The sequence below is a fragment of the Oryza brachyantha genome, chromosome 9 (genome assembly GCF_000231095.2).
Source record: "Oryza brachyantha chromosome 9, ObraRS2, whole genome shotgun sequence".
NCBI classification, from domain to species: domain Eukaryota; kingdom Viridiplantae; phylum Streptophyta; class Magnoliopsida; order Poales; family Poaceae; genus Oryza; species Oryza brachyantha.
In genome coordinates, this window is record NC_023171.2 from 14,383,945 (window position 1) to 14,409,943 (window position 25,999).

At 41.0% G+C, this 25,999-nt stretch overlaps 3 protein-coding genes across 5 annotated transcripts; all 3 read left to right on the forward strand.

The window, feature by feature from the left end:
- The first annotated feature begins 1,263 nt into the window (after positions 1 to 1,263).
- Positions 1,264 to 7,883, forward strand: LOC102720909 (protein ALTERED PHOSPHATE STARVATION RESPONSE 1-like). The gene is made up of 5 exons (XM_006661439.3): positions 1,264 to 3,448; positions 3,528 to 3,673; positions 4,496 to 4,719; positions 5,402 to 7,112; positions 7,568 to 7,883. The coding sequence occupies exons 1-4, from the start codon at positions 1,840 to 1,842 to the stop codon at positions 6,153 to 6,155; spliced, it is 2,733 nt and encodes a 910-aa protein (XP_006661502.2). The 5' UTR covers positions 1,264 to 1,839; the 3' UTR covers positions 6,156 to 7,112; positions 7,568 to 7,883.
- Positions 7,884 to 15,031: 7,148 nt separating this feature from the next.
- On the forward strand, positions 15,032 to 16,783 carry LOC102721195 (probable cytokinin riboside 5'-monophosphate phosphoribohydrolase LOGL9; the record flags this gene model as incomplete). The annotated part of the gene is made up of 5 exons (XM_015840958.2): positions 15,032 to 15,286; positions 15,385 to 15,482; positions 15,619 to 15,649; positions 15,738 to 16,052; positions 16,276 to 16,783. Coding segments are annotated over 5 exons (816 nt in total), but the record flags the coding sequence as incomplete, so codon positions are not given.
- Positions 16,784 to 21,518: 4,735 nt separating this feature from the next.
- On the forward strand, positions 21,519 to 25,506 carry LOC102721480 (O-fucosyltransferase 16-like). 3 transcript variants are annotated; one of them, XM_040527589.1, is made up of 11 exons: positions 21,519 to 21,787; positions 21,883 to 21,942; positions 22,249 to 22,339; positions 22,527 to 22,603; positions 22,945 to 23,033; positions 23,137 to 23,320; positions 23,471 to 23,652; positions 23,981 to 24,083; positions 24,163 to 24,494; positions 24,578 to 24,738; positions 24,815 to 24,947. In XM_040527589.1, exons 1-11 carry the CDS (start codon positions 21,590 to 21,592, stop codon positions 24,847 to 24,849), a joined length of 1,512 nt encoding a protein of 503 aa, XP_040383523.1. In that variant the 5' UTR covers positions 21,519 to 21,589; the 3' UTR covers positions 24,850 to 24,947. The 3 variants fall into 3 exon arrangements, with proteins under 3 accessions (XP_040383523.1, XP_015696544.2, XP_040383522.1); XM_015841058.2 differs by having other exon boundaries at positions 21,530 to 21,787; positions 24,163 to 24,280; positions 24,410 to 24,494; positions 24,578 to 25,506; XM_040527588.1 differs by having other exon boundaries at positions 21,531 to 21,787; positions 24,578 to 25,506.
- The last annotated feature ends 493 nt before the right edge of the window (positions 25,507 to 25,999 follow it).

The window sequence follows — 25,999 nt, forward strand, 5'->3', positions numbered from 1 at the left end:
CACAACAATACTATTATTTATCGAGGATTTAATATTCTTATGATATTCGAAATATACAATATTGTACATAATAGTACATCTTTGTTTTGTTTTAGCGATCTAGTGAGTATGCAATGAATTTCTGTTTTTTTTGCTAAAATGATTTAATATTTCTATAAATATATGCGAATGATCAACAAAGCGTACATATTTATTTTACACGTGATGGAAACATTGCGTGATCTATTTTCTTTCAACTACACGCCGTTGGATTGGTAGTGCATATCCAACGGTTCATATTCTTCATGGCACTCTTTATATATTGCTCGGTTCTCATTCCATCCTCATTCATGTCCGCCTCTCTTCGTAAAATCAATATCCATCTTCCATATCCTCCTCCCCCTCATGTAGTCCTAGCGTCAATGGGGATTGTCTAATTCTTATTCAGAGACTGCACATTTCCTCTTACATTATTCTCATCGACAACCATGGTAGTAACTATGAAAAGAGCACATCACCTTACCCTAGATCTTTTGTATGAAGATTTAAAAGGAGCACAAGACATGTGCCCTTCTCCTTGTTCGCTAATCTTACTATTAAATCGGGGAAACCATTTGTCTCTAAAGAAGGTATGCTCACGAATAATTTCTCATATTTTTGTTATTCTTAAATTTTACATCGATAGCTTCGCAATATTTTTTTATTCGTGGATTTCACCGGTTCTCACTTCGTGACTCAAATTTTTTTAAACGAATTCTGCACCTAAATTCACGAGAGAAACCCCTGTAGACCTGGTTCCTCAAATTCACAAGAAAAACAAGTACAAGCAAGATTAACATAGCATTTGCAAACAAATTTTCTACCGTTTTAGCATCAAAACAAGACTATCATAAAAGATGACACTTGCCTCACCACACTGCTTAAAGTCTTTCCGGACAAGCACATATTACATCTCACGCATCACACAAAAACCACAACGCTCCACGTCATACCTCCACATCTAATGGCCACTCTTTAATCCTTAAGGACAAACAAACATTACACATGGCGCATCATGCAAAAACCACACCGCTCCACGTCATCTCTCCACATCTAATGACCACCCTCTACACCACTCTCAACCGTCCCCAGAAGACCAGAACACAACACAGCTCCATGTCACCGATCCATAAAAAACCAAAAAAGGCAAAGAAAACATCCAAAACCAAACCGAACAAAAAGCCATGAAATACATACAAGAGAACAAAAAACCGCCGAGAAGAGAAACGAAAGATAAGAAAAAACCGAAAAGAAAAGGAGGAAAAAGAGGAGGAAGAAAGAAAGAAAGAAAGAAACGAAGCGAGGGGAAGAGCAAAGTAAATCCAGCCCTCCACGCCGGCGACAGGCGTCAATGTACGGATGTCTCCTCCCCCTCCTTACCCCACCCCCCACCACCACCACCCCCCCTCGCCCCCGCATCTTTTTCCGGTAAAACCACCGTCTCCTCCCCAGCGCGAGCAGCACTGAGCAAGTAGGTAGTAGTAGTAGTAGTAGTGGACTGGTGGTGGTGGCCTCTCGCTCGCCGGAATCCATCACCCGCCGGTGCGGGCGGGGCGGGCTTGCCGGTGAGTCTTTGGGAGGTGGGGGCGGAGCATGCGGGTGGGGATTCGGAGCGGGGCGGAAGCAGCTGCTGGGTGCGCATCGCGACGGGCCGCTCCGCGCTGGCACGGGCACCCCGGGAGGAGGAGATTCTCGCCTCCTCCGGCTCCGGCTGTTCGCGCCGTGGTAGGCCAGATCTGCGCGGGCTCTGCTAGATTCGGCCGCCGGGGCGACATGATGCGGCGGTGGCTGTGAGTAGGTTTGTTGTTGTGGCTGTATGCGATGGGGTGCGGGCAGTCGAAGCTGGAGGAGGAGTACGCGGTGCGGCACTGCCGGGAGCGGTCGGAGCTGCTGGCCCTCGCCATCCGCCACCGCTACACGCTCGCCGACACCCACCGCGCCTACGCCGACTCGCTCGCCGCCGTCGGCGCCGTGCTGCACGACTTCCTCCGCGGCGTCCAGTCGCTGCCCCCGCCGCCACCGGAGCCCACGCTCCACCTCCCCGCGCAACGGAAGGGGGACAACCTCCCCACCGCCTCGCCGGTCCCCGCCCCCGCAATCGCGTCCTCCTCCTCCTCGGGGCAGCCGCCGCCGCCCGTCCCCAAGCAGGTGCGAATCGCCGCCCCTGATGACGGCCACATCCACTTCCACTCGGACGACGACGGGGACTCCGATTCTGAGGGCGGCCACATCAAGTTCCACTCCGACGACGAGCCCGAGCCTCTCCAGCGCCGCCCGGAGATCGTCCGCTCCGCCGGGCCACCGATGCCTCCGCCGCCACAGATGGGAGGACCACCGCCGTATGGCTCCGGGTATGGTCCTCCCCCGCCTTATGGTTCGGGATACGGGTATGGATACGGCCCTGCCCCCGATTACGGCGCCATGGGCGGTGCCAACGGCGGCTATGACCAAGGCTATGGGGGTATGGGTGGAGCCAGTGGCGGCGGCTATCCACCTGCCTATGGAGGCATGGGAGTTGGTGGCGATAGCGGTGGCGGCGGCGGCGTCTATGAGCCAGGTTATGGTGGCATGGGCGGCTATGGACAGAGCTTCTTCAACATCAGCTATGCGCGCAGCCAGCCGCCACCGCCGTCCGTCTCATACGAGCACCGCATGCAGGCCACCGATGCGAGGGTGCACTACTACGCTGGAGAAGGCAACCCTCAAGCACCCCCACGCGGCTACGGTGGGTATCCATATCCACCCCCACAGAGCTCGAGCTCTTACAACCAGTATGCTTACGGTGGCTACTATGGTGGTGCTTCTCCTCCACCTCCGGTGGATATACCATCTACCTCCCGTGGGGAGGCTACGCCACCGCCACCTCCGTCTCCACCGAGGGTATCTACTTGGGACTTCCTGAACCCATTTGAAACCTATGAGAGCTACTATGAGCAGCCAACTGCTGCTCAAGCGTCATACACTCCTAGCAGAAGTTCCAAAGATGTGCGCGAGGAGGAGGGCATACCGGACCTGGAGGATGAGGATATTATGGAGGTGGTTAAGGAAGCTTATGATGAGAAGCACGCACCCAATGGGTACACTGGCAAGGGGAAGACAGCGAAAGAGGAGGGTGGCAGGAGCAGCACTGGGGATGAACTGCCCCATGAATCCAAATTGTCAGAAGCGAGTAGCAGTGGGAGCAACCAGGAGCATGATGTCCATGTAGTGGAGAAGAGTGTTGTGGGAGAACAGGTGCAGCGGTCAGAGCCTCGTCACCATGTCGCAGGCCTGCCACCGATAGGATTGGAGAAGACATATGTTGATGATGATGAGGTGATGCTGGAGATCAAAACTCAGTTTGAGCGTGCCTCAAAATCTGCCATTGAGGTGTCCAAGATGCTTGAAGTTGGGAAGATGCCTTATTACCCGAAGAATTCAGGTTTCAAAGGTTCGAAAGTCAGATCTGATATTCTTCCTTTTTACAATTCTCAAATATGAAATATAATTTGACCCAATTGCCAATACAGTGTCTGCAATGATGATTTGTGGGATACCAACAATGGAGGAAGAGTTCCTGCGGTTTGAAGAAGACAAGGCAATGGGGTGCGGCAATCTTTCCTCAACACTACAGAAGCTGTACATGTGGGAAAAAAAGCTTCTTGAGGAAGTCAAGGTATACAATATTCATTTGGAATTTGTTGAGAATGATTTGATTGCGGTTCTTTTGAGCATGTGATCTTGCCTTTCTTGCACCTGCATGTTTGTAGATCCTGATAATGTAGAATCCAGCCCAGTGCGTGGAATATCTGTCTATTCTCATGTTATTGGCTGATTCTAGATATAAGTTTCCAGGTTCTTTTAAAGGAATAAAATTATTTTGGTTGGTGATTTTTCAATGGTGTAGTGGATCAAGAAGCTAACATGAAATCGATATTTTATTTCTGGATTTTAGGAAACGGATATATCTACTGTAATACTTAGGGCCTGTTTGGTTGGAGGCTAACTTCACCACATTCTAACTTGCCAACTGAACAAATCGGTAGCCACAAGTGTGGCAAGGTTTGGCTAAAATATTAGCCTATGACATGTGGACCAGCGAGTTAGAAAAGTGTGGCTTGTCATAGTTGTAGCAACCAACCAAACACCTAGCTAACAGAATGTGTCATGCCTAACATGTGCCATGTCAAACTGTGGCCACGCACCAAACAGCTTCTTAGTTACAAGTGTTTCTATTTGTTATAGGAATGCTTGGCCTTCATTTGATTAACGAGTGTCACAAAGTTTTCGCTCCACAAGAATCAATCACGTTTGTTTCTTACCTTCTTGGCTTTATGTTTCTGGTTTCTAGTTTGTTGTTCCTAGTGATTCACCCTGGCATGTAACGCAATGCTTTTATTTTGTCATCCTTATGGGTCCATGCTTTCTAAATGTTATGCATTTTTTCATATCTCCAGTTTTAAATTGAGCATACTCAAGTATTATTTGTATATTACAGGCTGAGGAGAAGATGCGGGCATTGTATGATAGGCAACGTGAGGAGCTGAAAATATTAGATGAGAAAGGTGCAGAAGCTGATAAGCTTGAGGCAACTGAAAGATCCATCAGGAAGCTATCAACAAAGATAAGCATAGCCATTCAGGTTGTGAACACTCTCTCTGACAAGATAAGTAAGCTGAGGGATGAAGAGTTATGGCCACAAACATGTGAGCTCATCCAAGGGTATGTAGTTATCCCCTACGACAACTTTGACTTTCATAAGTTAACACATAATGTAATATCTACTCTGTCAGCATTCTGGTTTCTTAACACATGATTTTCCAAACCTATGATCTACCGTTATTTTGATATTTAGCTTCTGCATAGCTAATTAGTTTTGACATGTAGTCTAGATTTTGTACTAAACCATTAGAAAAAAATAAAACACACAAAGCTGGATTTGATGTATATGACATGTAGTCCCTTTGTCCCACAATACAAGTCTTCTCATGAATTGTGTATTTTCACAAGGTAAGCCCATTGAGGATTGTACATTTCCAATACATACCTCAGCTGTAAAATTGGAAGGGTGGTCATATGGTGCTGCCATTTTTCATCTTTTATTAAATTTACCACATTGGTTTATGCACGCCATGGGCTTGGACTTGCAATTTTAGGATATCCTATCTGCCTGTGGTTATTTATGTGACAAGGATTGACTGCCATTTGCATATTTTTTCTGTTGTTGCATTTCTAATTACCATTCTGTTCTATTTTTAGCAATTATCCCAAGGAAATTTGAGTTTATGTTGGGTTTTGTGGAGTTAATTTAGCACATCTTTGTTTACACTCAGAATTCTCTGATAGTTTGAATTCTGACTTTGATATTCGCTGGATCATTCCTCAACTGTGATATATTTTTCAGGTTGATGCGGATGTGGAGCACTATGTTAGAATGCCACCAGATCCAATTGCATGCCATATCCCAAGCTAAAAACATAGATTCCATGATAGATGGTGCAAAGTTTGGTGAAGCTCATATGGACTTGATCAAGCGCCTAGAGCTTCAGCATTTGGATTGGATAGCCTGTTTTGCCTCATGGGTGAATGCTCAAAAAAGCTATGTTAGTACATTAAATGACTGGTTGAGGAAAGGAGTTATCTATGAGCCTGAGGTAACTGATGATGGTGTGCCTCCTTTTTCTCCTGGACGACTAGGTGCTCCACCTATTTTTGTCATATATAACAATTGGGCAGTTGGTGTGGGGAGGATATCTGAGAAGGAAGTAGTTGAGGCAATGCAGGCCTTTGCTTCTAATGTCCTTGGTCTCTGGGAAAGGCACCGGTCAGAGCAAAGGCAGGGTCTTATGGCTAATAAAGGTATGGACAGGGACCTTAGGGTGATGGAAAGGGATGAACAGTCGATGCGCAAGGCTCTTGAAGCACAAAACAAGAAGCTGGTACTCATTTCTAATCAGAGCGGCGTATCCTTGTCAGCACAGGCCTTACATGATGGAGTTTCCCATGGTGGAACTGGTAGTTTGCAGTTAAGTCTGAGGAATATTTTTGAAGCAATGGAGAACTTCACTGCCAACTCTGCAAATACCTATAAGGATCTTCACCTTCGTGCTGAAGAAGAGAAAGCTCGTGTTGCCCAAGAGAGTGGCAGAGTTTCCTAGATCCTTCGTGATTTTTATGTTTCATGAGGGCAGAGTCATTTTTAGCGCAAGGGAGCTGACTGCAGTGGTTCGCGTGAGCACTATAGTTTGCATGGCAGTGTCACAATTCAAGTGGCAAGTGATGCACCTTGCATCGATAGATTATCCCGAGCGCTGCCAGACAAACCTGTGGCAAAGCTCAGCAAAGCTTAGGCGTGGTAAAATGGAGACTTGCTATATTGTGTTTTTTTGAATTGGAGCAACACTCCTCGTGCCATACAGCCCAGGAACGCAATTTTGAAAGGAAATAGCTGAATCACAAGACTTTACTGATAGGGGAATGAAATCTGAAGTGGTGAGTGGCAAGATGCACCCTTTCTCAGTAGCTTAAGAGCAAGCCCATGTTCGTTGCGAAATCCCAGTAAATAGTTGGAAGATGTAAGCTGCATAAACAGCATGCATGGTCTAAGCATGGGGCAGTAAAATGTTCTGAACATGAGTCCTAAGATTCATGAAGTTCTAAATACATCCATGTGAAACAGTCAAACGCAGCCATGCTGCCAGATTCAGGGAAGATGCTAGCATGCCTGTGTACATATGAAGGCAATGCAATGTGGGATGAAGCCAAAGCTGACCCCTGCTGCTGGGAGATGCAATCACACACCCCATATCTGTAGGGTTCACCTGGGGTTGATGTGAATGAGCTTGTAGGTAGAAAAATGGATGCCCTGACCCGATCTGCAGTTCACTAACTGCTGGATTTTTTTGTTCCGTTATTTATTATACATATAATTCATTTGTATCCCTGTACAGCTGGTGGCTAACTCATAACCCCTCCTTCCCTTTTTGTGTCATATTTATTCCATCTCTTCCACCATGGGCTTTGCCTGTTTCTGCTGAATCTTTTGGATCGGTAAAGCCGCCTGTAATTGGTGTAACTGGTGCAGCAGCTCTTCGATGATCTGGAATTGTGGCGAGGTTGTGACCCTGTCTGGTCTTTGCCTTCTTTTGCCCCCTTTTCCTGCTAACAATGTTGTGTTGGTTGCTACACGACCTTTTTCTCATTTTTGAGATGGGGTTGCTTTATTATTACCTATAGTCGTGAACTGTAGCATGGTATTAAAAATCGTACATATAGCTAAAGTGATATTATACAAATAGTAAGAACAAACTAAATTTTGTTTGCGAGGTATAAAGTTGAGACAATGGAGAAAATGCGCCCCCCCCCAAAGAAAAAAGAGTAGGAACAACGTTTTATATTTATATTTTGTTAATTTTATAATAGACCGGCGAATTTGAGTTTGTTTTTGCAACTTTGCATGATTATCTATTTATATCTTCTCTACATTTATGACTTTTTTCGAAAATTTATATAAAGAAAGTTTATAGGTTTTCACCTAAGATTTGATGTTTCCACAATTTATTTTTCCCAGAATCAGAGGTGCAAGGTGAAGACTTTTTGAGTAGGCCGGCCTACAACTTGTGAACTGAAGCCTCATCCAAGATTGCTCGAACGAGCAGCATAAACTGTAGCCTCGAATCCAACCAAACGAGCAGGCCTACAGCTGTGGCCGGACCAAATTTATCTATGGGCTTAAAATCAACCAGAAGAAAAACTAGCCGGCCCGGTGGTGAATCACATCACATATTAACGCCACAGATGAGTCGACATGGTTTGTTTTCTTTTCTATCTAAAGATAAAAAGTTATCTACAAAAAGTGATAGTGATGTAAACTTTTATGTGAAAACTTTTTACAAAGATAAAATAGAATCCTATATAGTACTGCTCACTGATATATATGCTTCACGTGCTATTGGACCTGACATGAACAAGCAAAGCGACAACGAAATGCCGTTAACTGTTTGGACTTGGAAAAGCCGAGTGGTCAAGCACAGATTGCGCCACAGCTTAATTTCCGACAAAACATCAGGATCAGGGGTTTATCTTACCGTAAAGAGCTTCAAAGCCATCACCAGACAAAACACAATTATTATGGTCTTAAACGGTTTCTTGTTGCGATAATCACGATAATAACCGTGACGAAGAAACCATCGATTTCAACCTGGGCAGGGCCTAGCCTAGCTAACTCATCCATCGGTCCGGTCGGTCCGTCTAGTGTTTTCCTTCCCGGCCTCCGCGTGGGGCGTGCGCGGCTACCACCTCTGACGCGGTCGCCGCCGGCGAACGTACGTACGCGGCAGCGATGGTGGCGATTGGTCGGAAGGGAGCAGAGATCGAGTTGGGTACGTCAAGTAAAGCATCGGAGATCGATCCCCTCTCGGAGACGACGGGGTCATTATTGTTTGGTATTTTATATGAAAAATCAAGTAATATATTTATAAATGAAAAAAATAATTTATGAATAATATTTTTATGTATGTATCATTAGTTATTAAAAATTAATATTAAAAAATAAACTTCGGTAAAATGTTTTAAAATTAATTTTAAATTTAAGACCGAAAATTTAAATTTTAGTTTATAAATATAAGGAGATGCGTAAAGATGAAGTTGGACGAGTGCTCACGCGGTCAGCATCCATTCCATCCACCATTCGCACGTTCCTCGCTAGGCTTGGACTTTCCGTGCATATTCCATCGATCGGCCCGTTACCTGTTAGCCATGTTTATTAATTAGTTGGTTAATTTATCGACACCAAAAATGTAATGGTGGATTATAATGGTTAATTAATAGACACAAAAAATTAACAGTAGATTAATATATGATTAATTATTAGTTAGAAAAAACTTGAAAATGTGATCGATATGACTTCTTAAGACTACTTTTTTTATAGAAATTATTTAAAAAACATATTATCATTTAGTAGCTCAAAAAATATACACACGACGAACAAATAAGAAAATATTATAGAAAGAGGTGCTGCCGAAAGCAGCCGTACTCTCTCAATTAACCACACGAAGCTGCAACTTACTGCAATTTAACCCGGCCGTGTTGCTTGCCCAGTGGACACGGGCATGACCCATAGGTAATACGTGATCGGTGATGTTAAAAATAAAATCTAGTTTATTACTACGGTCTGCTACATATTATTTGTGGGTCGATCGATCTGGTAACTTCATCTTTAACATGGTACGTACCTCACCGCCTTATGCTAAACGGCTAAACTTATTTAGGATGTATATACGTAAGTGCATACTTTTTTTTAGTTTGATAATTCTTGCTATTTTAAATAATAACATGATACACAGATATATCTTTGACTATAATTTTTATTAACATAATTAATTAATTAATTAATATTTTCGTTTATTAAAGCACACTTTATGACTTATACAGTTTTAAAAGTTCGATAACTATCCTGTCTGAAGCGACAGGAACTATGAAATTAGAGGTGTGATGCTAGGCGGTCACGCCAAACTATCCCATTTGGCTGCAGTACTATACTAATATCACGTAATTTAAAAGACAAGCTCCCAACCAAGCTGAAGCTGCACTTAAATGTTTTATCTATTCTCCCTCCTAGCAGTAATTAAACATGTTAGTACTATGTACTAGTACAATTACTACTCAGTTCATGTCTCCATCTCTCAATGCTTCTCGCCATCGTATTGGTATCACAATTGTTTCAAAATATAAATATTTTTAGATGGTTTAATATATATTAAAGTTAAGAAAAAAAATATGGTTTTCTCAACAAATGAGGTAAGAACGTTGTGGGAGGATAGGCAGGAATAAAATGACAAAAAAAATAAATTAGAAGAGTTTGATATAATAAATAACACTGTAAATACCGTTAAAAATACTTATATTTTAAAATAAGATCTAGATTTTAGAAATGATTAATTAATTTTGAAACATAGGAGGTACGTGTACAGGAGGTTAATTATGCATAGGGCACATAGGATCGATCGATGAGCTACATTTACAGTGGCATCCTCTACGTACATACTCCTACTTTACTGTACATTGCATTACATTTTCACTTAGCTTCTCTCAAATAAAATCGTCTCCTTTCCTAAGTAGTACGGCCTTGTACGTAGCTAGGAGTACGTAGGAACAATTAATCATAAATCACGAATACATGCATGTATACGTATATACGTACATCCACTGCGTTGATGGAATGCACTCGATCGTACTGCGGCTGTATATATATACTACTACTACACCGTTTGGTCGATGGATCCTACAGTACCGTGACAGATAGACCGACTGGATATTTGCTTGTTTGTCGGTCGGCAAAGAGGTGATTGTTTGGCGAAAATTAACGCGGAAATACAATTTTTATATACGTATATTCTTAGCGATCTAAAAAGCTAAGATTGAAAAATAAACTATAATGAGAAACTCTAAAATTAACATTAAATTTTAGATTAAAAATTTAAATTTTAGTTTATAAGCGTAAACAAAAATGAAAAAGACAAACGACGAGCTTCGATTAGATTGATACGCTGCCACTGTAAATTATGAAAAATTAATGCTGAAGAGTTACTGTTCCGTTGGTGCCTTGCAGTGCAATTGAATTAGCTAGGGCACTGTAGGGCAAGCAAAAGCACATGTAATGCAGCACGACTTGAATCAGGCTGCTTGCACATATATTGCAGCAGCGAGCTGGCAATTATTGTACTTGCTTGCTGTCCCGCGATCATGCACGCCTATGGGTACGGGTGTAATGCGCCCAATCATTTTATTTATAAAATTTAAAAGTTAGGTTTAATATAAGTTAAAATTAAAATTATATAGAGTTTTAAGCTAAAAAATTTTAAAAATTAAATAAGTTTATGGAAGATAACCCACAGGCCTTGATCCATTCTCATTATTACGCCTACGCCTAGCTCGTCGAAACTTTCTGGTCACTATTAGCCAATAGCTCCTTTTGCACTCGAGTTTTTCATCTGACACCGTTTGTTTTGATCTATATTTTTGATATTTGTCTTATCCAAATATACAAATTATAAGTCATTATTAAAATTAACTTTAATAATAAAATAAACTAAATAATTAATAATTACGTAAATTATTTTAAACAATGTCAATGGCGTAGATCGGAAAATAAACGACGTAAAGTTAAAAAAAGATACGAAGGTAGTAGCTGCATGCATATGACAACACTACACACTAGTACACTACACGGCACTCATGCAACGCAGTCTTGCATGCATATGTTATTTTCTTCCAAAATATAACCATTTAAGAATTCAAATTTTTTATAACTACATAATCATTTTCATGCTGATTCACATGATTGCAACATTCTAATTATTACAGAGCCAATCATATGCTTAGAAAAGAATATAATCAATATTCAAAATTCAAAAACTCACCACTAAAGTCTAGAGTGACTAATATATATGAAATCTTTTCATATATTCTTAGTCTACACCATTATGTTAATGTTATTATGATAACTGGCATATGTATTCCATTCTCCACCGAACATATATGTCACTGTGACAGTGACACAGTGACAGAGGATGTTAATCTAGTAAAGTCTGACACTAGATGGTGAATTGATGATGATACTGCTCCTCTTCCTCTATACTCCTACATCCATACATACAAAATGCTGGCTAGTGGCTACTAGCTAGCAATATTAAACAGTACAGTACTCAGCAGTAGTCCATTCTCAATGCATAATTTGATGGTATAGTTATCAAGACTGTAAACTAGGTAATTGAGTCAGATGAGTTTCATAGGGATAAAACTCCTCCTTCATCTCATGAAACTCCCTTATGTAATGACTTTATCAAGTTCGCAATTTTATCGATGTGATAAACTATTTAATGTGCATGATACCTTATAAAACATACATTAAGACTGGCCTTAGAGCTGCTAGCTACTTGACCAGGCCAGGCCAGTAGTGCAGTTTTGTATGTATTAACAACACAAGGCGGCAGTCAGCAACAGTAAAGAGTGGTAAAAGAGATGCAATCCAAAGACAAAGCTGCTATACTGGGTGTACGTAGAGCATGGAGCTCTACAGTATAGTGCAGTAGGAGTACGGTACAGAGGAGAAGTGAGAGGCTTCAATTCTGTCAGGATGATGCTGGTGGGGGTCCGGCCGGGCAAAAGATAAGAGCAAATGAGCCAATTAATGAGGCCACAAATTAAACCTGCCGTCCAAAATTAATTAGTAGTAGGTCCGACCCGTAGATCGATGCACGTTTGTGTATATATGTAGTAGACCAGTGATTTTATTTCACTCCTTACATTGTCGTACTCTGTAATCGTTTCATTTGCTTTGAAGAGAGCTGCAAGCAGAAACCAACAGCTTCAAATATATAGTTTTCTTAATTTTATCCTATCAGAACTAAGATTTTAGCCTCATGATTCTGGGTATTAGATCGTTTTTCCTTTCCTTTCCCTTTCTGAGTAATATTACACATCTACCTTTTGACTTTTGCTTATGCTTATAAGTCAAAATTTAAATTTATAATTTTAAATTTAGAGTTGATTTTAAGTTTTTTTTATCATGGTTTATTTTTTAGCTTTAGGTTTTAGATCGCTACGAGCAAACATATAAAAATTTTATTTGTAAATTATTTTTAGTTTGCAAATATGATGTTTTTTCTTAAAAAATATAACCCCCTTAGATGGTAGGACCACGATCCTGTCGAATTACCATTTTTAAGGATATATGTGTATATATATAGCCTTTAAGTATTAAAATAGAGGTGATTTAATTTCATTGCTTAAATGGTCGTACTCTGTAATCAATTTGCTCTGAAGATCTCAAAGAAAACAACAGCCTCAAATATATTGTTCTTTTTGTCCTTGATTTTTACCAGCTAGTAGTACTTTCCAATAGAATACTTGCCAAATAATCATCGATCCCTTAGGCAGAACATCATTATGTCATTTTTCTCCAATGACTTTTAAACACGGATAATCCATGTGAAACATTGTAAACGTCATTTCGAACCGGGACAGAATCGTCCTTAAGGTCCCTACTAAGATTGATTAGTACGACATATTTCTAGCGGTCTAAAAAACAAAGCTGAAAAAATAAATTTCGGTAAAAAAACCACTAAAATTAATTAAAAAAATTAAATTTTAGCTTATGAACATAACCCTAAGCCAATATATATAGGTGAAATTATGGGAAAAACACAGTTGGTGTGATGGTAGAGCCAGGTTCCAAGGCTCTATCCACCACTGCTCAAATTATGATGTCTACGAATATTAGCACATGCATTTGGTCTTTCAATTGTTATAAGTGAGGCTAAAAATTTGTCACTGCCGAAAATCTATATCTATACGAGAATAAGGTATAAGACTTTCTAGCTTTAACTTATTCATGCGTATACTAATGAATCTATACACATATACAAACTATATATATATATATGAATTTAAGTAAATAAAATCGGGAGTACGTGTGTAGTGGTGAGTGCGTGTGTGTATTTTATATGTAAAAAAAAGTATAATTGAAATGTGGTCGACCATAACGAGGAAAGACCCATATAACTCACATGTGAAATCCCTCGATCGCCAATGAACAAGTGTTATCCAGTACGTAGTGGCATTAGTTTATTGCATCATAGCTTATATATTTGTGGAATGACGCATGTAAAAATCTTTACGGATAATTAGAATTAATTAAAGTTTTAGCACTCCGTCCACTTGGCAGACAGGTGCATCAAGTAGCAAATGGCCACAAGATGACAAGATGGAAAGGGGGTATAGGAAGGCTTCTTTTTTTGGCCACCATTGTCAACTGATTTGCCGCACGTTTTCCCCTGTGCTGTAAAAAAAAAAATTGTTCCTAGTGGAGGGGTATATTTTTTTCTCTCTAAATTTTAAGTTTATAATATACCATAAGCCGATCTAGAGGGTGGTTCAGGTGGTACTAGGACTCACAAGAAGTTATATTTTAAGAGTGTATATATATATATATAGCATACATGTGAAGAGAATAATATTATTATTAACATATGTAGGATGCACTTTTGATTAATTTTTATATTTCTATTACATATTGTAGGTTATATTTATGAAAATTAAAAATACGTAAGAGTATTTTTAACTACTCATCCAAATTTAATCATCCATTTTGCGATCTGGATGACCATCTAAATTAAATTCTCTCTTCGTTTCGGTTAATATTCCAAAGGAACACCATATTATATTTTTCATATATATATTTTACTGATATTTTATAACCACATCCTCTTATGTTATTTTTGTTTTCTTTTCTCTTGAGATTAGATGTTAAGATACAAAGCAGGGAGAGATAAACTTTAATTTTGTAGTTTCTCCCTCTTGGAGGATGGTTTTTTTTTTTGATAATGGGAAAAAGTATATGCTGGAGTAACTTTTTTTTTTGACGTATTCTATTTTTAATACAGAGAATGAGACAGAGTTTCCGATGATAATGCTCTAAGGCTCCGTTCGGTTGAGAAGTAGATAAGTTAACTTACCCGACACAGAAAACGTAATAATAGATTAGTACATGAAATTAATTATTAAAAAAATATAAAATAGATTAATATGGTTTTTAAAACAACTTTCCTATAAAATTTTTTTACGAAAAATACACCGTTTAGCAGTTTGAAAAACGTACGCGTAGAAAAAAAAAATTAAGTTATCTTACATAGGATGCCGCACGCGGCCTAAGTCAGACCACTTCTAATAGAAGTAATGGATGCACCACTGCACAGACTTAAGTTTCAGCGGCTGCAATTTGCTGCTTGCTTTTGCTCAAATTAATCAATATATATCTCGTGCTCATATACATGTTCTTTCACATATGGTTTGGAATTTTTGGACATGCACGTATATAAAACAGAAATAGAATCCGATCTGCTGCTGCTAATGACAAGATGATTTCTTTTAGTCAGGGAAGCTGCTGCGTTGATTCATCAAGAAGCTGAGGTGGTAGAAGCGAGCGGCCCCACCCTAAAAATCGCGGCTTTTATACTCCACCGCCGGCCGGCGCTTTGCTGTTCCATTACAAACACCTCCACACTCACTCAGCTCCACCGGCCGGCCGCCTGAGCGAGACTGTGGCACGGTCGTGCAGGGGATCCAATCGAATCGATCGATGGAGGCGGAGGCGGCGGCGGTGGCAATGAACGGCGGTGGCGGCGGGGACGAGCAGTCCCGGTTCCGGCGGGTGTGCGTGTTCTGCGGGAGCAGCTCCGGCAAGCGGAGCAGCTACCGCGACGCCGCCGTCGAGCTCGGCAGGGAGCTGGTGACGATCGACGATCAATCAAAGATTAATTTTGTTGCATGCATGTTGATCTATCTTGCATATATAGCAAGTTGATCCATTACGCTCTGAATTGGCAGGTGGCGAGGAAGGTGGATTTGGTGTACGGAGGAGGCAGCCTGGGGCTCATGGGGAAGGTCGCCGAGGCCGTGCACAACGGCGGCGGCCACGTCATTGGGTCCGTACATGCACATATCTCTGGCTCTTCATCCATCCATTATATCCTTCCTTGCTCGCTCGATCGATCGTTGATCCATCCATCTCGCCGTCGTTTAATTGATCGATTTCTTGCTTGATATATGCATATGACGCAGCATCATCCCGACCACTCTCATGGGCAAGGAGGTAATTAATCAATCAATTAATTAATTAAGGAGGAGGAGGAGGAAGAAGAAGATACGGTGATAAGTAATGGTGATGGATGTGCATGCAGATAACGGGGGAGACGGTGGGGGAGGTGCGGGCGGTGGCGAGCATGCACGAGAGGAAGGCGGAGATGGCGCGGCGGTCGGACGCGTTCGTGGCGCTCCCCGGCGGGTACGGGACGCTGGACGAGCTGCTGGAGGTGATCGCGTGGGCGCAGCTGGGCATCCACGCCAAGCCCGTCGGCCTCCTCAACGTCGACGGCTACTACGACTTCCTCCTCGCCTTCATCGACAAGGCCGTCGACGACGGCTTCATCCGCCCCGCCCAGCGCCACCTCTTCGTCTCCGCCCCCGACGCCCCCTCCCTCGTCCGCAAGCTCGAGGTTAATTAGTTTACCTCTACCTCATCTCACTTTCCAAAATTGTCTCCTTCCTTCCTTCTCTTTGATTAATTACCTGCACACCACGGCGTCCATCGGTCCACCCATCTCATCTCATCTCATCCACTAGTTAGTTAATACTCCATTAGATGTATCTATCATCTGTTCTGTTCCAAAGAAGAACTATCTTGATCAGTAGGTCAGAGTTGACTTGCGGTCGATGCAGGAGTACGTGCCGGTGGAGGAGGACGACGCGGAGACGCCCAAGCTGCGGTGGGAGATGGAGCAGGTCGTCGTCGGCTACAGCTCCTCGCTCCACGTGGCGCCCCAGATCGCCCTCTAGCTTAGCTAGCTATAAACCAGCCGGATCGATCGTCTGCTTGCTTGAATTGATTGATCGACGGACTGCAGATTTATACGAGCAGTTCATCATCGCCGTCGTGCTCGATCGATCGATCGTTGGATTGTACGTCCTTCCTGCAGCGTGTACCTCTTTAAGTAGCTGCCCTAACTAGTGTGTATTGTGTACGTGTATGCTCATTGCTCCGGTTATTATTATTAGCTGGTGTAGCAAGCTGCATGTACTATATGAATATATGATGTGTACTCCAGTACATATATGTATGTCGTCCGTGTCAACTTTCATGTGTATTGTACTATCTGATCCATCGCTGATGTAGAACCATCACTAGGTAGCACCATATACTGCGTAATTAATTTTTTTTAAAGAAAGATATTTTTATCCGGTCTCTATATCCAATCGGATATATACAGTCTTCTTTTTAAAAAAAGTTTGATAACTAGTCCAAGTAGGGGACTTGGTCCCTCAAATATCCAATGTGAAATTCATGCTCCTATGAAGATTTGAACCTAGAACTTTAGATGCTACTCAGATATATATGTACCTTTCAACACATCTCTCTTCTCGATCAACCAATCATAAGATTTTACTACTAAAGATTAAACAATTTCTATGTTTTAATTTCTACCAAACTATACCAACTTTAGCATGTTTAATTCTATAACTTCTTACAAAAGAAGTATCACGTGAGGCACATTTCATAGTGCATTTGGAGAGCAACTCAAACGAATGAGATTAATTTATACACATATAGATTAATTTATACACATATAACTCACTAACTCCATCTTTAATTGTAATGAACTGTGGAGATAAATATACATAAGTGTGCAGATTCATTTCTATAATCCTTTATATTTTACGACAAAAAAGAGTAACAGATTGAAAAAATGTTATTGACCTCTCTTTTTCTGTATATAGGCACAAGTGAAACCGTTTATTAACGATTAAAAATAAATTTGAGTAAAACTTTTATTTATTTTTCTTTATTAACTTAAACTACAAAAGGAAACTTTAAAATCAGATTTTTAAAAAATTAATTTTAGTTTGTAAGTATAAATATAAGTATGGATAAAAAGACAAGGGTGTATGCTAGGAGAGGAACACGTGTAAGATGAGATGTATGGTGCAAATGCGGCCCGGCCAAACAACGCACACTGTGCGTTGACTGTACGAATGGATCATGCATACCACTGTTCCTTTATCAACAAATATTTATTAACAGATACTTTATGAGATTTTACCGCATACTACTTTTCGAATACATACAATTATTTTGTTTATTGCTTACCGGTAGTTATTGCAGTACTAGCAGACAATGTATTGTTCCACGTGATCTTTCCCTATCGATCAAGAGTTTTTTTTTACTATTCTTTAAGTAGATATATATCTAGATGTGTTCTAAAATTTTCATTAAAAATGTGGTATCTGGCTCTATATTTTCTAAGAACCACAAAATTTCTCACCTGTTAACTAAAGTTCCAAAAATATCAATGTAGCTTCCTTTTATACTCCAGTATATATAATCTACTCCAGTAAAATCGCTAGTATCACCGGTCAGTTGAGCCCAGTACGGTGGTGCCTAGCTATGGTGTGCGCCCGTCGATCCGGCCGGCTGGCTTAACTTCCCTTCATTTCGGCCGGCCCCGCCAGGTTCTTTACTGTCGCTGCTGCGCGCGGCGCTGGCGGCTGCTGGGCTTTCACTTGCAGGCAGGCAGGCAGGCAGTAGCCTGCAGCTGCATGCGCGCAGTAACAGCAGCAGCAGCTGTGAATTGCTCTCTCGATCTGCCACTGCCATCTGCCATGCCCGATCGAGTTCTACTGCTATAGCTGTACTCCAGTTATCCTCTCTGCGCGCAATCATGGCGCTGCTTGCTGCTGCCGCGCGCGACGACGACCCCCCGCGGCGTCGACCGATCCGCTCCGCTCCGCTCCTATCTACGCCGTCATGACCATCGTAACCGGCCGGCCGGCCGCATGCAGCTGAGGATCGGATCGGACCAGCAAGCGGCCGAGATCGATCTGGGACGTTCAGGCCGGCCGGTCTACCAACTGAATGTGTCTCCAAACTTTGCGAAATTATATACGTTTAGTCTTGGGTTCACTGTACATAGGTGTGACGAACGAAACAACTCAGTTGTTCTATATATTATACCATGTTTTTTTCTCTATAAAATTGTATAAATACTAATAAATCCAAATACATATAAAAATATATGCATTATTCTGTGTTCGGTTCCAATTAATGCGTGGACACAGCATATACACCTTCTCTATTTCAAACTAAACAAACGTAAGATCAAATTCGATAAACACCGCTACCCCGTTTCATAGTGTAAGATGTTCGATTCTTTTGTTGCAACATTTGACTATTCTTCTTATTTAAAAATTTAGTATAAATATAAAAAAATGATAAGTCTTGCTTAAAATTCAAGTAAGTTACAAGAAAAATAAGTGATATTTTCATAATTTTTTAAATAAAACAAATAGTCAAACACTATAATAAAAAGTTAAACATTTTATGTTACAATACAGAAAACAGAGGGAGTATAACTGTGTCCGAATACGAAATGCTTAGGTAGGCAGCTAGCTAGCCAGCTGTTTGTTCATGCTACTTGTACTACGGAGTAGCTGGTCGTGCTGTAGTGCATGCCTTCAATTTGAGCCAGCAATGCAGACTGCTGCAGTAACCAAACTGCACCAACCGCTCAAGTGCAATATATTCCTCCGTCCACAAGTATGTACTCCTACAAGTACAAATTATGGCGTCTACCATACTAGTGATCAAACATTCGCTGCATCTAGCTACGTGCGTGCGTATTATAAGTTCATTAGAATTTAAATTTTATTCTCACGATATAAATATTTCTGCACTGATTGATATGATTTCAATCATTCTCGTGATTTCAGATCCAAATCAAATACTTAGGAAAATAATCACTTAAGCAAAATAATACTATAATAAATAAACTAAAACACTTATTTTCTAAAACGGATATAGGACTACCAGCTGGCGCACGGAGAGACATACGTATGGGCAGCCGAGTCCAGTGTCAGGGCCAGAAGCATGGGGATTTGTATCGTCTGCCATTAGTTAGTAATGCCAGGGGATGAACAGTCGCGTGCAATGGGATAAATATCAACCATTGACACTGGACTACGTCGTCGGTTCTTCCTCACTGTGTACCACTGTAGCCCTCTGGATGTGAATCCGAATGCAGAAGAGCCAGCACTGACGCCACGACGGGTCGAGTTGCCTTTTCCCGGTTTGGATGGGAATCTACCGACATTACATCATATATGCCATAGTTACCACCATTACAAATATTGATTTTTAGATAATGGATAATCCGGCTTGGACTTTAAAAAAAGCTACAGTCACTTATTACAGTCCGAGGTTCACACATTAGAGCAATATCAGATTGACTAAATCTCTAGACAATGGACTCTAAACATAAACACGCCAGAGAATAACAAATCAAGAAAAAATCATGCTGCTAAATCTCCAGCCAAAATCACAAAGATTTGCATGACGGTAGTCCTATATCCTCAATGGCAGAGGATGTGAATCCGAAGCATAGAGATGTAGAAGAGCCAGAACTGACGCCACGACGGGACGAGTTGCCTTTTACCGCTTTGGATGGAAATCTACCGACATTACATCATACATGACATATGTTACCACCATTACAAATACTGATTATTAGATAATAGATAATCCGGCTTTGATTTCAAAAGAAGCTATATCCACTTATTACAGTCCGAGGTTCACACATTAGAGCAACACTAAATTGACCAAATCTCTAGACAATGGACTCTAAACATAAACACGTCAGAGAATAACAAATCAAGAAGAAATCATGTTTCTAAGTCTCCAGCCGAAATTCACAAAGATTTGCATGACGGTAGATTCATGCTTCCGGCATGCATCATAGATCAAACTCCTTGGTATCGTCAAACTTTTGTAGTTGCGTCCAAAACCGGCACCAATATGCCCCTGAATAATACCTGCATATATGTTTTAGATGGAGATTTATCAAAAACCATATCATTTCTACTCAACCATAGAGCCCAACATAAATCAGATGTCCCTACTCGAATTGTTTTTGCAATCTTTGATTGAACTCCATTCAACCATCCTCCACCCATATGAGTAAACTTGTTGGTATATTCAATCCAAAAGATACGTTAACGATTCTTCATAGGAATTTAGCAAAATAACCATCGAAAAAAAGATGGTGTATAGTTTCTTCATTAGAACAATAACAACACTTCTTATCACCTACCCAATTCCGTTTTGCTAAATTATCCTTTGTTAAGACCACCCTTTATAAAGTTTACCAAAAAAAGATCTTAATCTTTAGGGGCAACTTTAAATTCCAAATATGTTTATTTGTATCTCAATGAACAGAAAATTGTATTTTGATGGAGACCCCATTTAAACATATCCTTTTGATCATTCATACGAATACATAAAATTTTAGCAACTAAGTTATACCAATTGGCTAAATTATGTTCGACTAAAGATCTTCTAAACAAAACATTTAACGAAACAGAACTCATAACAGTTGCTAAAAAGCTCTTTTCCTGTGATCTTTAGAAGGACGATTTCCGCAGGGAGATAAGACGCAGATGCCAATGACTATATGACATTAACATAATGATAATCGTACTCGTGTTAGTGATAAGTGGCCTAGCTAAACGCGCAGCGTTTTTAATATGTAAATATTATATCATAATATATTTTTAATTATTTATATTACTATTTGTCTTATTAGTTACTTTTTATTTAAAATTATTTTTATTTTATCCATGCCTGCACTCTTACTCCTATTCATTATTAATTTATTGAGGGACAGTACAATTTTTTTCTTCTTGCAAAATATGGCTTCCATGAAGCACATGTATATATCAGCTCCGAATGGGAATATGGGCTTCGTGGGGCCCATGTAATCTTCTCTTCAGCCTGCCTCCTTATGGGCCGAAACGTGAATAAGGCCTCCTTGAAGCCCATATCTGTCGGCCCATATAAGAAGTAGGCCGTTCCCGACAGATGCTCGCTGCCCCTGATCTACGTCGCCGGCGCCACCGCGGCCGCCGCGACGCGACGCGAGTCACGCGACCCTCCCGTCGGCGTCGCCCCCACCCGCTCCTCCCCTGAGCTCTCCGGCCGCCGGCGATGGGCCAGTGGCGGCGGCGCAGCCAGCACCACCAGTTGCCGCGCCGCATTGCGCTGCCAGCGGCGGCTCTCCTCCTACTTTTCCTCGCCGTCTCGCTCCTCTCCGTCTCCCTCTCCGTGCCACCGCTTACTGACCACCTCGGCCTCGCCTCCTCCTCCTCCCGTCGATCCCTTGGCAGCAGCTCCCGTCGCCGCCCGGTATGAACCTGAACTCTGGCTCCTCTCCCCTTCTCCCGTCCACGCAGCCCGGTCTGAATGTTTTCTCTCGTGCTCTGTGTCTGGGAGTCACACAGCCGAACAGCCTTGACGGCGAGATGGACGTCCCCGGGATCGGCGGCTTCCCCGGCATTCCGGTTAGCGATTTCGAATGCTTTGGGTTTTGGTTTGTGTTATGGGTTGTTGATAAATGAGTTTAATTTGAACGTGTGCTTGTTTGATCTGTGGAGGATTTAAGTTAGGTTATTGATTGCTTCAACACTAATTTATCTTAAATTGGATCATACAACCCTGCTGCTTTTGTCATTGAGTCACGTAACAATTGTGAAGAGGTAGGATGGGCTTCAAGTGTCTGCTTGGGGTTAGGGTTTTAGGTGGATGTTAGCTTGGGATTTTCATATAAAAATGAATGACTAATTTATTATTTTATTCTCGAAATGTAGAGAAACGAAAGGGTTGCACCAATTGACCTATGGGGTTCAAAGCTCGCCAGCAACTTCTATGGATGCAGTAACTCTAGCGGAAAATTCCTTGGTCAGTCATTGCTTGCTCTAATCCTCTAATTTACTGCTAAAATTTGTATAACGCATCAAACAATGTTTTGTACTGAGTTTAATCGCTTATTTCATGGTACATTTTGGAAATAGCCGGGGTTTCCTTTTGTATTGGAATGTTGATTCTATCCTTTCCCTAAATGTATTGCCTTTCAAATGTCTTCTAGATTCCAGTGTCACCACACAGCCGGATCGATATTTGATTATTGTTACAAGTGGAGGTCTCAATCAGCAGAGAACAGGGGTGAGATGCGTCCCTCTCTTTTGTGTAGATATATTATTATGCACTGGAGAAGCTTCTCTCCTTTGATAGGTTCTGATGATGAATTAGAACAACAAACTAGAAGTAGCAAAGTTCATGAACTTTAGTTGCTGTTAAGCTGAGCCACACAAAATTTCTTTGTTTTTGAAGCTACTAGTACTTAGGACTTTGGAGTTGGTAGCTTGCACCCCCATTTATGAATGATATTAAATAACATTGCAGTACTTAGTCATGGTTTTTCATTAATTTGGAACTCTGAAGTACTTATGTCTTTCCCCCATCTTGAAAATGTTAGATATATGATGACATCCGCTTATTTCTAGATAGTTGATGCTGTTGTCGCTGCACGCATTTTAAATGCAACACTTGTCGTTCCCAAATTGGATCAAAGATCTTTCTGGAAAGATTCAAGGTATGGAAGCAGAGAGCACCTCCAAATTCATGATCCTCTATGAGCTCTTTGCATATTTAATTGAACTGATTCACTCGTTTTCTGATTGGTATCTCTGTTGCAGCAACTTTTCTGAAATATTTGATATCGACTGGTTTATCTCATTTCTTGCAAAGGATATCAATATTATCAAAGAACCTCCAGAAAAAGGCGGGAAAGCCGTGAAACCTTATAAAATGCGCGTCCCTCGAAAATGTACTCCAAGATGTTACTTGAACCGTGTCTTACCTGCACTCCTAAAGAAACATGTAAGTTGTGGGCCCTGTGGCTTTGTAGGAATCCTTGTTACTAGGTTTGATTAATTTAGGTGGAATTATCCTTTGTCCCTTTTTGTGTGGTTGAAGTTCAGAAAAATGCCGAGTCATATAGCTCATGTTACTTTCTCCCTGCTTATTCAGGTCATTCGCATGACTAAATATGATTACAGGCTCTCAAATAAGCTGGGGAAGGACCTGCAAAAACTGCGGTGTCGTGTCAACTATCATGCCTTGAGATTTACTGACCCAATACAAGGATTGGGTGAGAAGCTAATAAAACGAATGCGAGAGAAGAGTAGACATTTTATTGCTCTTCACCTTAGGTATGATTTGATGAAGTTGTCATCGATCTGCATGTTTCCTTATTGTTCAAAATTTAACCTGTTTGATCCATTCTTTTTGCCACATGGTGAAGTATCAACTTCTAATGATCCAAATACTGCTATTGCTAAAATTTAGCTGGTTTTCAGCACTAACTAGCCCTCTTTAAACTTTGTCAAAATTAATATGGAACAGCAAAATTATAGTGGTTGATTTATTAAACGAAAAGTAGATATTAGTTTTTTTTCATCTGTACAATTTTGCTTTTGCAGCATGCATCATTGTGCTCTTTTTTTTTTTTATCAACATACACTTCTATCCTGATGGCAGGTTTGAACCTGACATGCTTGCATTTTCTGGGTGTTATTATGGTGGTGGAGAAAAGGAGAGAAGAGAACTAGGTTCCATTCGCAAGCGATGGAAAACTTTGCATGTATGAACAACATCATGCAGCAGATACTTTAGATAGCAAGCTAAAGTTTACTGTTACCAACTCGTGTTCTACATTTCAGATAAATGACCCAGAGAAAGGAAGAAGGCAAGGTCGGTGCCCACTAACCCCTGAGGAGGTAGGATTGATGTTGAGGGCATTAGGATACAGAAGTGATGTCCACATATATGTTGCATCTGGTGAGATATATGGAGGCAAAGAAACTTTAGCACCGCTTAAGTTGCTCTTCCCCAATTTCCATACGAAAGAAACATTATCCACAAAAGAGGAATTGACTCAATTCTTGACGCACTCATCTCGCATGGCAGCAATTGATTTTATTGTTTGTGATGGAAGTGATGCTTTTGTAACTAACAACAATGGTAACATGGCCAAAATTCTTGCTGGGAGAAGGTGATGCATCAGTTCTTTCCTTATGATTTTATTTATTTGTTTTCGTTCATTAAGTTCTAACCATTTACAGGTGCTATCTACAGGAGATATTTTGGCCACAAGAGAACAATCAGGCCAAGTGCTAAACAGCTATATCCCTTATTTATGAATAGGGCAAATATATCGTGGGATGCATTCTCCTCGCAGGTACAGACAATACAGAAAGGATTCATTGGAGAGCCCATGGAAATTATGCCAGGAAGAGGTGAATTTCACGCCAACCCTGCCGCCTGTATATGTGAAAAGACGGACATAAAGTCAGTAATTGATTCGAATTCCAGAAATAACCGAGAAGCCAATACCAACACTGGAATAAGTAAACCTATTGGCGGGCCAGCTTATCCTATTTATACCGATGAAGAGGCGGACCGATCTGATACTGAAGATGATCCTGCAGGGAGAGGAGAAACGATTGACATGGAAGCTGAAGATGATACATTGGCCAGCAGAGAGGATTCTGAGCTGGAGGAAATCCTTTCGGATTAGTTCAGTTATGCATCTAGCTAGAAGACATGAGGTAATTAAGTTATGTAGATTTGACTTATTATATCTGGTAGTAAAACTAGCTATTGATGGATTTCACGCCTGAAAGTAGCTAGACCTGCAACAGTTGCTGGTGTACATAGAATTTTGAGGTGGACCTGTACATCAACACCTATTGCCGCAGTGCCACTAAATAAGGGTGGCCTCATTTTTTTTGCGTCTCCACTCTCCAGCATCGTCGGGCAGTAATTTTCTTGGAGTTTGTAACAGCATGCCTGTATATCATGGAAACGTGTTTGTGCAGCAGCCTAATTCGTTTTCTTTTTTTTTAAAAAAAATATTGGGTCATTCTTTTTTCTGCCATCTTGAGTCTCATTTTAAATGTTATGGCAGTACTTGGTGTTGGCTTTTTGACAAACTACTGTGAATTTGTCATGGGCTCATGGCACTAAGAATTTTGTAACCTTTGTTGAAAGAAAGAAGCCAATAAATAGTGTACTGTCGTTAAGTAATCTTCACATGTTCAACTCTGCAAGAGAATGCTATAAAATTGTGAAGTGATGTATGCATACGTTGTAGGATAATACAGGAATAAATGGTTCAGCACTTGACCGCCTGCCTGTAATCTATACTAGAATTCCATTCACTCGCACCCATTTGGCCACTAGCTTAAGGATCCCAACTCTGGCAACAAGCAGAAACGCCTAAATGGAGCTGCAGCCTTTTTTCTTGCAGAATCAAAAGGAGCATCATGAACAGTCCACTAGCAATCTTTCCAACTCCAATCATAGAAGCCAGAAACCTTTTATCTGTTACAAAATTCGTAGAGAAAAGGAGATATCTTCTCCCAAAAAAAAAAGAGAAACCAAAAACGTGAAAGGAGATATCTATATTACCTTAAAAAAAGAGTAGAAGATGGGCCACCACCATCACTGCCGTGTGGGTTATTATATCACCGCAACATGTATAAATGCTCCATTTAC

Coding starts and splice junctions, on each gene's coding strand:
- LOC102720909 (XM_006661439.3), top strand. CDS start 1,840: ATGGGGTGCGGGCAGTCGAAGCTGGAGGAGGAGTACGCGGTGCGGCAC. Junction 3,674..4,495: donor AGCTTCTTGAGGAAGTCAAG/GTATACAATATT, acceptor TGTATATTACAG/GCTGAGGAGAAGATGCGGGC. Junction 4,720..5,401: donor ACATGTGAGCTCATCCAAGG/GTATGTAGTTAT, acceptor TATATTTTTCAG/GTTGATGCGGATGTGGAGCA.
- LOC102721480 (XM_040527588.1), top strand. CDS start 21,590: ATGGGCCAGTGGCGGCGGCGCAGCCAGCACCACCAGTTGCCGCGCCGC. Junction 21,788..21,882: donor GCAGCTCCCGTCGCCGCCCG/GTATGAACCTGA, acceptor GGAGTCACACAG/CCGAACAGCCTTGACGGCGA. Junction 24,084..24,162: donor AGCGATGGAAAACTTTGCAT/GTATGAACAACA, acceptor TCTACATTTCAG/ATAAATGACCCAGAGAAAGG.